The following is an 11752-nucleotide window of genomic DNA, read 5'->3' as shown; positions in this document are numbered from 1 at the left end:
TGCTGGCGCACGTGAAGCGGCGCGCCGCCATGTGCGCGCGGCGGCTGGGCCGGCTGCGCGACGCGGCGCGGCTGTTCCGCGAGCTGAGCCGCGACGCGCCGCCCGCGCTGCACGCGCTGCAGATACACGACAACCTCATCGAGGTGCTGCTGGAGCAGCGCGCCTACGCCGACGTGCAGGTGGGGCCGCGCCGAACGTGCGGTACTCGTGTTTCAATTTCTTTATTTGAAAAACATGCGATTGGAGTTGCCCATATGTTTTTATTTAGTGGTAAACTTTAACATGTTTCACTTCATTTGTTTAAGAGTTAAATTTATTATGACCATTCTCATCTGAATTTTACTTATGAATTTCTTTGGTTCAAATCTTCATAATAACCGTAATGTTCTTAAGAGTTTTTGAAATTTCATAATGAGTCTTTTATTTGAATACTAGCTTTCCGCCCGCGGCTTCACCCGCAGGAATTCGCTTATATCCCGCGACATGATAAAGAGTCTGCCTTTAAGTCTTTCCCAAAGTTTGATCTATTTATCAAAATTGATTAAGCGGTTTAAGTGTCAAAGAATTTAACATGATTTTATGTTTGACAACAAGGAACTTACATAAAATCGTTCATCTCCTTTTTTAACCCTTTCTACCCTTTTACCCTTTTTTCGCGATAAAAAGTATCCTATGTTCTTTTCTAAGTTCTATCTTCATAACAAATTTCATTAAAATGGGTTCAGTGGGTTAGGCGTGAAGGCGTAGCAGACGGATAGAGTTTCTTTCGCATTTATAACATTAAAATAAGGATTTACATTAGTTTACATAGGCGTATAAGAATATTTTGTTAATTAACAAAATGTCAACAAATCTGGAGACTGTTACAATCGTCTACACTCTAGAGTCAATTGCAATAGTGATACGATGCACGTCCCCGCGCAGGCGGTGCTGGCGCGGTGCGAGGAGGCGGGCGCGGCGCGCTCCGCGTGCGCGCTGTACACGGCCGCGCTGCTGCGCGCGCGCGCCGCGCCCGAGCCGCGCGCGCTCGAGGCCATCCGCGCCGCCATCGAGTTCAACCCCTACGTGCCCGCCTACCTGCTCGAGCTGCGCGCGCTCAGCCTGCCGCCCGAGCACGTGGTGCGGCGCGGCGACAGCGAGGCGCTCGCCTACGCCTTCTGGCACCTGCGCCACTGGCGGCAGCACGAGCCCGCGCGCCGCCTGCTGGCCGCGGGCTGGGCCGGCCGCGCGCCGCCCGCGCCGCCGCCGCGCGCCGACCGCGAGCTGCTCGCGCCGCACCACGCGCCCCCCCCCGCCGCGCGCCGCGCGCCGCTCCTGCCGCTGGCCGCCGCGCTCACCGCGCTCACGGCGCTCGCCGCGCTCGCCGCGCTGCCCGCGCTGCCCGCCCTGCCCGCGCTACCCGCGCTACCCGCTCTGCCCGCGCTGCCCGCGCTGCCCGCGCTGCCCGCGCACCGCTGGACGCTCGACCCGTCCGCCCTGCTGCGCCTGTTGCCCGCCTATTGAACGCGACTCTCGCTCACTCGACACTTGTGATATCGTTACATAAACAAAAAGAACGTCACATTTGTATTGTAACCGTTCAATATAAGCTGTGTGTTTTAAATAAACTGCGACACCTAACTTGATACCGCAACACCCATATAGGTATTTAATGATATAAGGCAAGTCACTTATGTACTAAGTAGAACACACCGGGTCATAATGACGCGCAATTGGAGCACGGCACAAAGTGTTGTGCTTATGTATTTTATTGATCATGCCTATTGTATATTAGCCAAAAATAATAAATAAGTATTGTACTTTTAATATCAAATTGAAGTATATAAATCTGCATTTACTTAGATACAATTTCATAAAGATATTGCAATTTTTGCAGTTGCAATTAATTCTAATAGTAATTATTATGTGATGACACGGAAGGCTATTTTGTCAATACGATAGTTTAAAAATTATTTAAATATATCATTTTTATATTACGCTTAATACCTGTGAAGTATTTTAGTTGATAAATATTAATGTAACAGTATTGGGATAATATGTTTTTGAGTTAAGTCTATCGACTTATATATTTAATTGCTTATTTTTTGTAAGTTAACGATCTGATGTTCGTTTATAAATTGTTTTTGCTTACTGTGATCTCTATTTTTGTGTGTTTAAAATTATATCTGAAGTTTTCTTATTTATTCTGTATGTGTGTATGCGTATGTGTGTACGTGTGTGTGTGTGTGGAAGTAATGGAACTTTGAAATAAAGATAACGAAGTAATGGGTGTTTTATTGACCAGCTTCCTGAATGACCGAAAGAATTGTTTTATTTTCTTAAGTGGAAGTAGTAAGGAACGGGAAAGTATATCAAGTTGCCATTAACTTTTTTTGGATTAAACAATGCTAAGTTTGGGATAATGAGGCTGGATCAAATAAAGATCTTATTGCGGCTGCATTTTGAAATTATGAGAGAGAGATTAATTAACAACGCTATATTCTATCAAACTTCGAATGCTATGAATATATATGTATGTATATATATATATATATATATATATATATATATACCTAAATTTTCGTATTGCGTATGCAGCTGATCGGAGCTTAGCAGCGGCATCGAATTTTTTAGCTTATAATGTTGAACAGTCTAGATGATGCACATTGCTTTACATTAGAATAGTATCTTTCACGTTTAAATTAATTAATTAAATAAAGATGGAGAGTTCTCGTCTCGGAGGCCAAGACCCACTTCGGGGTTTCAGCGCCACAGGAGTAAGTAAGTAAGTAAGTAAGTACGTTTAAATTAGGTTTTCGTGCATGACGGATGTATTTGTACTAGTAATCGCACAATAAGACGATTTTGGTCTAAAACACGTTCAGATAAATTTCTTTAACTGAGTCATCATCATCATCAGCCCATATATGTTCCCACTGCTGGGACACAGGCCTCCTATGAGGGTTCAGGCCATAGTCCTTTAACTGAGTATGAGGCACCTATTTGTGAGTATACAATCCACATAATTCAGGTCATTTTAATCACGTTAAGACCAGATATAGGTTAACCTTATAAATTTAGTTAGTAAAATATAGAAAATTTAATAACAATAAATCAGTACGTAGGTATTAGAAAATCATCGGGGTTTGCTTGTTATATCAAATCACATGTCTTGATTTCGCTCGTATATTGTTTACAATAACTACAATAATTAATATGTACCATCAGACTACAACAATTAATAGGTATGTACTCCAACCGTACAATACATGTCCTTAATGTTTACTGCGTGGGTTATGTTTGCACATTAACGAAGGATAACAATATTTTTGACTTTACAATGTTGTACAAAAGGGTTTTCCTCTAAAAACATTAACGCTATGTAAATTCGTGAAGAAATAATAGTTCCGAAAACTATTTGCTACTAATTAACTAAGAGTAACTATTAGGAAGTAAGGACTCAAAAAATGCAACACTAAAACAGTGCCGATCAGCTCTATTAAATGTCAATGTAAGCTTAACATTACGTACGTATGTACCTACTTATCTATTCGAATATGGATATGCAAAAGCTATTCCACTATTACGAGTCATCTTATCGCGCATCAGCTATTGTATGACCGAGCAACAGGCTTCACCAATGTCTGCTACTATCTTGTACATACGTACTTATAGGTCTGGTAATGTAGCATTCAGTGTGAAGCGCCTGTCGGACGCATTGAAGGCTTCAGTCAGGCGCCGGGCTCTGACGGGAGCGAATGTTCCCCGTACCACTCGCTAAATTAATCGCGGGAAACTCTTCAAAACTTCGGACGTTCGAAGTTACAATTAAATTTTGTGCAGTGTCACTTTCGTCTAGATAAAGTACTGAGTAGCTCGTACGAAGTGTAACGATTTTAAGCGAATATCACCTTCGGTATTAAACATATTTGACAGATTAAACGATGTATTAAGTGTCAATTATAATTTAATAGAAATATTATTTGTATGTATTAAATTTATACTTTTTTTATTTAAACAAAACATCGACTCTCCTTTAATAAATAATTAGTGACATAATATGTTTTAATATAGGTATTGCATTCATTTTTCATTAATTAACTTTACAGAGAAAAAACACAAATCGAATTTCGAATAACAAATCTTCTCTTTTTGCACAAATTATAAATTTATATATAATAACAAATTTCAACAAATATTAATATCATATTCAATAAATTAATTGATAATTTTTCTTACAACTTATCCCTAATTGCAAGTGGAGTCCGACTCCTCGCGTTTATTCCAATCTTTTGTACTGCTAATGAAAACCAGATCTTGAGTGAATTAGAAGCCTCGTAATAATATAAATCTAAGCTTGAATAAGATCACCTCCTCCCTCCCTTCCACAGAAGATTTATGCCGCTGGCAGTGTATTCATTGTGTGCGATGTGTTTAAAAATTGATTTTTATCATCGGTATTCCCCTATCTAAACACTTCATTTATCAAATAAACTCATAAAATTTGCCTTTTTTTAATCTTTATTAAGCAATGACATTCAGTATCATAAGGTACCACCTCAATAAATCTATATTTTCTCTTTTATATGACAGTGTCAACAGTGTCCTATTTCATACTTATTTTTAGTATTTTCTCAAATATGGTTATTGAACTTTCATTAATAACCGATTTAATGCATACTGATTTATCCAGTTTTTCAACAAACGCATAATAGCTAAAAAAATATACATACGTAAACTGTTTTAAGTAGTTATCTGACACCTTGGAGGTAAATTAAAAAAAAAAAAAGAAGTTTTATATGTATGTACCACGTTAAGAAAAGTTTCATAGTATATTTAGTATTATGCTGTATAAAGTTGTGGCACAGAACTTTTCGCATATCTAACGATAGGGTTAATAGTTAATTAAGCTTAGCAGATATGATACACATGTTATTGAGTATCTTAATATCTAGGTAATAGACAAACAGTGAGTACATACATCCTCCCTTGTATCTCTTATGTAACATTAAACATGACTTCATACTAAAAATAGAAGGAAAGTGTGGCCTCTCAATGTAATAAAACTGAAATATTTTTAACTGTTTTATTCGTACGCAGAATCCTTTGAGCTATCACTTTGCTCGTAGCACTCGTTCCATTTTCAACGTAACCCTGCCGTGTCTAATTGTTGGAAAAGGTAGGCAGAACTGAATACATTTAGCTATACATAAGAAAACTATACGTTTATTAAATTCAAGCCGATGTCTTAGGCGGAGCCGACGGACAATAAGTAAATCCCTCAAAATTACGTAAACATTGTATTTTTCATTTTTGGTGGACATTACTTATAATAGAACACTAAAGGTATTGCTTATAACTACGAAATAATTATTGTACTTCGAAGTGCGTAATGTGTGTTATAAAGTGTGTGGGTGAGCGGGTAGCGGCGTGTGCGCAGTGACGGCCGAATGCGACGCTCGCGGCGGAATGGCGGGGCGCCGCCTCGTGCTGAACGGTCTAACCGCGGAGGTAGCGGGCGGTGCGGGGGGCGCGGGGATTGTGGAGGGTGCGCGGCGTGTTCGTGGTGCGAAGGGCGCGGGGGACGCGGGGGACGCGGGGGGCGGCACGTCGCCGGAGCGCGGGCCCTCGCCGGAGTTCTACCACGAGCTAGAGCTGTATCGCCAACTGCTAGCGCTCGCGCCGCAAGAGCGCCGAGCTCGCACTCCCGACCCGCCCCACTCCCGCCCTACTCACGGTAAGATCTTATAAGCCTAACTGTCATAAAGTTTAATGTATGAAAAATTGTAATCGTTTTCAGTAGAGTTCTCGATTCAAGATGCGGTACACATGTGCATGTATATTGTTTAGCTTAAAATCCGAAAATGCGCATTTAGCGTAAAAATCACCTATAGTGCGTCGTGGTTACGCTAAAAGATCCACGTGTTACAGTTCTAAGAAAAAGCTCACGGCACGTTGCAATCAATGTAGCAAAAATTCGTGTAGGGTCTGCTATGTTATTCAGCCTCGACGCATTGTAGCAATGACGAAGAGTATGTCGAAAGTATCTTGCGGCTCTGTGCCATATTTTATAGATAGTCTACCAGAATGAATTGAATCGATTTATTCAGAAGAGATTATATACATGGAGATTCTGGGTTCCACATGTGAAATATGTATCTCTATACTGTATTATTTATTAAGAAATTAGAACTATTAAAATCATTGTATTTGTATACAGATGAGGCCGCCCGGCGGTGCCGCACTCCGGCGCCGCGAAGTGCATCCGCAATCCCGCTCCCGCACTCCTCTAGTTCTCCTTCCGACCCACACCCCTCCACAGTTCCCGCTCCTCTGGAGACCTCGCCGTCCTCACGGGTCGCGTCTTCACCGGCGCCTCTATGCCCGCTGCCGCTCGTTGCGAAGCCAGCACGGGTGAGTGTTATGTTTGTATATTTTTAATTCTAAGATATATTTTCAAACCAGAATATTCGTTATGATATTACAGATTTAGAACTGCAAAGAAGAGCAGTTGCTTTAAACATCATTTCCTGCAAGGCTATTTCTCTTTCGCAAGACAAAATGTAAGGATTGTGGGGGTCTATAAGCTCGCTTATTACGCGGTAATTATGCGGGATCCTTTTCACGAAGACTATTACAATATTATAATGGCGGAGACTTAAGTGTGACTTAAATGGGGCTATATTGCAGACTTACATTATCATTGAATAATTTTTGCTCCATCTGTACAAGACGCACCTCAACAGTGTATTTCAGGCACGTAATGCTGAAGCTTTGGTATATCTTATCTATATATATCTTATATATATTTAAAGAAGTCTTCAAATAAACGTACTTCATTTCGAAAACCATACATCTTCCAATTTATCAGTATTGCCATGTTTTAAATTTAGTTCAATAAATATGCTATTAAAATAGGTTTTAAATAATTGTTTCTGCGGAATAAACCACCGTATTTCAAGAATACACATTATGACACAGAGATAATCCCAATGAGTTTGAGCTCAAGTACAATAATTGTGAGAGCATAATAATCAAGTGTAATGTGCGATAAGTTTGCGCAATTTGGCGCTGCGCCAGCGAGCCAGCGGGCAACTGCGACCTGCCGACTATTCCTACTTTCAACAAATTATTGCATCCTGCTTCCTCGATCACCGTTGTCATTACATTATATCAACATAACCTACTCTTTAATATTTTTTTTTATTTAGCAAAACAGGTTCAATTAAATCGTTCAAATCACTGTAAGAACCGTGCTATATTATTATCAAATCCCATTTTGCAGGTAGAAACTTCTTGAAGCGGAATATTATGCAAAATTTGGTATAAATGCAATAATAATTTTGAAAGCATTTTCATTTTACTCTGTATATTCCGAGTGTGCGATAAGAGCTGTGCAATATATTAGAATGGAGTTAAACACAATGTACTTAAGCGTAAAGACTCCGTGTAACGTTTCGGAAAAGATATCTGTGCAAATCAGCGTCCCGCGGGAGTTGCTAAGCGCTCCGTATAATCGCGACGGCCCGCCCTCCATGCCGCTACTTCAGGCGCGGCCATTCTGTGCACGGATACTGTCTCACAAATCATACAGTATTTATTCAATTAAACTTGTGTATGACAACTATATTCCAACAGTAGTGATCTTATAGACAACTCGCTGAATGGCGCTTAGTTAGTACATATCGATGCCTTGAGCCACCTGCTCCTCCCCCCGGAAATTATTCCAGCAGATATCTTCCATCTCCGGTTAGCGTAATGTAATGATGTTACAGATAAATGTTCCGAACAGTTTTGTTCAATTTAACGCGGAGAATTTATTCGTTCTCATTTATTTCACGAGAAATGGCTCGAAGCTAGTACGTGCATTTAATAGCATGGACTCCTGTATGAACGGAAGGAACAAGGCGACAATAACGATTGTGATACGTATTGCAGTGCATAAAAGAGTTTTGTAAGAAGCTATAAAACACAATATCGTTATTGCAAAATTTCCTTATAAGATTTTTTGTTCATAATTACTATAATGTAGGTATTTGTTACCAAAATAGAGGCGTATTATTAAAGATAAATAATATTCACGGTAGTGTGTCCACGTCCAGAGCAAGCAAAGGAGCAGGTGGGCCACCTGATGTTAAATGGTCACCACCGCCCATAAACACTTGCAACACTAGAGGTGTTACAAGTGCTTTGCCGGCCTTTCAGGGACATATACGCTCTTTGATGATTATAATTTAAAAAAATGATAGAAAAAAAATAAACAGCGGAAGTGCCGACTTTGAAAACACAGTTTGACAACGTACGTAACGTAACGTACTGTTACTGCAAAACTAGGCTTCTGTGTATTGTTTGCTTCGCATCAAAATAATATATTGCATATTATTTCCAACATTGTTTTTATAAAATAATTTAGACACTTTTAAGCTGGCGGCCGCTAATCCGTAATGAGACGCAGTCGCGCGGCAAATGACCGACAGAATATACCGATTGACCTATCCCAACATTTTGTTACAAATATTGTTAAGAGCGTGATGTTTTCAACACACTTTTAAATTTTAAATCGTTGAATAGTTTAGAAAGACGTAATGAAACAAAGTCTAAAATGTTCCTAATTCATAATCCCATACTAAAAAGAATAAACAATGTTAAGTTTTTCTTATCCATCTGAAGCCGTGTGTTGAGCCACGTGTCAAATATTAAACTTTTTCCACGTTCACAAATCATAGCTCGGTCCCGAGTGACCCTCTTATATTATTAAGATGAAGCCAATATCTGCGATGGCGGACGCTTTTTATTTAAGGACCACCCATTCCGATTCATTCGTTATTTTTCTTATATTCAATGTAGATCTAATCTAGAATTTTCAAATGTATTACATTTCTGGAAAAGAATAGAAATAGTTTTTCCGTAATTACGGGTAAATAAACGTAAATTTATCCAATGTACTATTTTAAAGTAGTGACATAATACTAATTAAATAATGCTTTACTTTATACAGACAAGGGAATTTACTAAATTTCATTATACGACAGTTAAGTTTGTATGAATTAAGCGTTCTATTAATTATTTACATAGATTACGATAATATTTTGAAAAATCAACTTGGAAGTTCGTCAAGCCCCGTTAGAGCAGAACGACGTAGCGCCGTACGTGAGTCGCGTTTTAATCAAACGAAGATTAAAACCGGTGCCGTGTGATATACGTTCGCGTTCAAATATCTGAATGATACGATTTTTTGTGAGGTGCACTCGATATAACTCGACGAAAATCTTTGCGAATATTATCTGTATACATAAAATCATGTTTAATTAGATACAAGTTTGTATGTGGGAGTCGAGTGCGCTTCGGCACGAATTGGGCTAGCTCTCACCGGGGAAGTTACCACACTCCCACAGAAGGCTGGCGTGAAATAGCAGAATGCTATGTTCAGGGTGAGTGGGAGAGCCGGAGACCCGGTTCCTTTTGCTCACCCCTCCCGTTCCTAAATCCTTTCCTCACCCCTTAAAGCGGGCAGCGCATTCGTACAGGCACCCTGCGAATCTTCATGGGCGGTGGGCGGCGGTGAGCCCGTACCATGCCCGCTATAGCATAAAAAAACCAAATTAATTACGTTTTTTATTAATATTGTTAAAAATATTTGTTTAATATTATGTCCAAAACAGCCCTGAAATTATTTTACATAATATCTGCAAACCAAGCTTTGAAAAGTGGTTTTTAGATCAATGTATTTGAAAAATACAAAGGTAGGAAAAAGTTCGTTAGTGAGCCGTATTCGAACGGAACTCCGGGTCTTTTGCCATACGCAAGCGACACCTCGCAACTCAACAATCCATGAGTGCAAAGTTATATCAAAAACGACCGTCTCTCTTCGATACAATATTGTATATTGGTTGTTAATTGTCTCAATACATCTTAGACATCTTCACAATTGGCTCATAAAACAATCATGGGTGTCCGAATGGCACCCATTACGGGGGGATAAGGCATCGCCACACTTCTGGTATGCAGCTTCGAATCACGACTAATGATTGATTTTTTAATCTTTAGGTTTTATATGTCCTTTTACACATTTTCACAGTGAATCGTTGACAACTTATTCAATATATTAATGTATCACAACGACATTAATTAGATTAAAATAGGTTATCATGTTATATTTTATCTGTATAATGTCAAGAAACATGTTTAAGTGGCGTGTGGCGGCGTTAGCCTATTTAGCGCGCGGCGGGAAAGGGCTGCTCTAGTGTAGTGCACGCCAGTACGCTCAGGCCCACACTCCAAATGTCTTATATCTACACTTTCTGAAGTATCACAGAATTCTAGAGAAGATTTTTCTATACTAGAAATGTAGTAAATATGTATTAGGTTAATAGTATTAAAACATAGTACGTCAATAAAAATAAATGTTGCTATAAAGATAAACATTTAAGATTTATTAATTTGCTGCGAAATCCGGGTCCTCTCATGCTTTTATATAAATTTGTCGCGTTGTCTTCTTATAATTATTACAGTTTCTTCAAAATCAATTTCTTTACCTTATAATATCTATTTGACATAGATGTTTTACGTGTGAACGTAGCTTTCTGACTACTGGGATGTAAATAAACGATAACAAATAATCAAAAAGAGCATATTATACTTTTTCATGCAGTGACACAAATTTCGTTAATAGTCTATATTTGAGAATGTCAAAGAGTTGTCATAATGTCCAAGTTGATCTAGAATGTTCAGAATTTTAGCAAGCATCGCTTGGATTATAAATCGTTTCAGTCGATCTCATCGCAGTGTCAGACACTGATTTCCCAGAGCGGCTGTCGGCTGCCACGTGATCAAGTTGGGATCAAATTATAATTGTGCCATAGCTAACTAATGGAGTCGCAGCATGTGTGCGGAACTCCTAGGGGAGCTCTTGCGATAAAATTATCTCAATTAATTATTAATTATACAGAAGAAGAGCTACGAGTAATTTCAGGAGTGTTTACAATGGTTATAATGAAAAAAACCCCAAGTGACACGATTTTTGGTGCATAATATTTAAGGTCTCATTGATGAAACTTCGACTCGATTAGCGTTTGTCTGCAAAATTTTCATTTCTTCCTCACTGGAACCTGTTTCTTATGATTAGGTAGTGACGCAAAATGCTTTAGGTAATGTCCGAAACTCAGAAAGTAGTTTCGATTTACACCAAAAGTCAAGTCTATAATGCATACGATTCCAACATACATAAATGTTATGTAACTGAGAGTAACGTGCAACATAAGAAGACGTTCCGTTCAAATCCGTTTGTTAAATATTTTAGTTAATTCAAGATGTAAGATTGATTGTTTAATTACGTTAGCCGCAGAATCAACACGCGTGACACTCTGCGGCCATTGGCACGCGCCCGTTACGTCGCCTGACACAAGAAGCGTTATCTTACTCAACCAGGAGTGAATTGTATAATATTTACTGTAAGTCAATATTGGATAATGCTTGGTAGCGTATAATCTTGATTAATTATTTAGTTTCATGTTTGTTTGAATGAATAAATCTTAATCCATTTGTGGAGTGCGTGGTTCAGCACGAATTGAATGCTGTTTACCCTGAATGTTTGCAATCGACTTCACGCCTCTCTAAATGTTCATGGGCGGTGGCAGTGTTACCAACCTGAAGTGGACCGACTATCGTACCCCGGGGCGTAAAATTATCGTACATAGAACGAAATTATCGTACTTTTTAGGATAATGTCTATTACAGATAAATAAATCATATAAATTGTAATATTGATATGCAT

General features: G+C 39.2%; 2 protein-coding genes across 2 annotated transcripts in view; both read left to right on the top strand.

Moving 5' to 3' along the window:
• The window catches only part of LOC119838304 (protein ST7 homolog), a 5165-nt gene extending 3662 nt beyond the window's left edge, over nucleotides 1-1503 (top strand). The window contains exons 3-4 of the mRNA XM_038364173.1: nucleotides 2-179; nucleotides 925-1503. Of these exons, the coding sequence (XP_038220101.1) occupies nucleotides 2-179; nucleotides 925-1503 (757 nt within the window). The remainder of the gene's footprint in view (nucleotide 1; nucleotides 180-924) is intronic.
• Nucleotides 1504-5448: 3945 nt separating this feature from the next.
• Nucleotides 5449-7279, top strand: LOC119838303 (alpha carbonic anhydrase 8-like). Its single transcript, XM_038364172.1, has 4 exons — nucleotides 5449-5490; nucleotides 5554-5716; nucleotides 6200-6393; nucleotides 7265-7279. The coding sequence occupies exons 1-4, from the start codon at nucleotides 5449-5451 to the stop codon at nucleotides 7277-7279; spliced, it is 414 nt and encodes a 137-aa protein (XP_038220100.1).
• Nucleotides 7280-11752: the final 4473 nt, after the last annotated feature.

Source organism: Zerene cesonia, unplaced genomic scaffold (assembly GCF_012273895.1).
Source record: "Zerene cesonia ecotype Mississippi unplaced genomic scaffold, Zerene_cesonia_1.1 Zces_u002, whole genome shotgun sequence".
Lineage (NCBI taxonomy): Eukaryota > Metazoa > Arthropoda > Insecta > Lepidoptera > Pieridae > Zerene > Zerene cesonia.
This window is presented reverse-complemented; position numbering and strand designations above follow the sequence as displayed.

Bases quoted from the DNA above. Each gene is read 5' to 3' on its own strand.
- LOC119838303 (XM_038364172.1), top strand. From the start codon at position 5,449: ATGGCGGGGCGCCGCCTCGTGCTGAACGGTCTAACCGCGGAG. The intron at 5,491-5,553 runs GTAGCGGGCGGT...CGTGGTGCGAAG, and splicing joins TGAACGGTCTAACCGCGGAG to GGCGCGGGGGACGCGGGGGA. The intron at 5,717-6,199 runs GTAAGATCTTAT...ATTTGTATACAG, and splicing joins CCACTCCCGCCCTACTCACG to ATGAGGCCGCCCGGCGGTGC.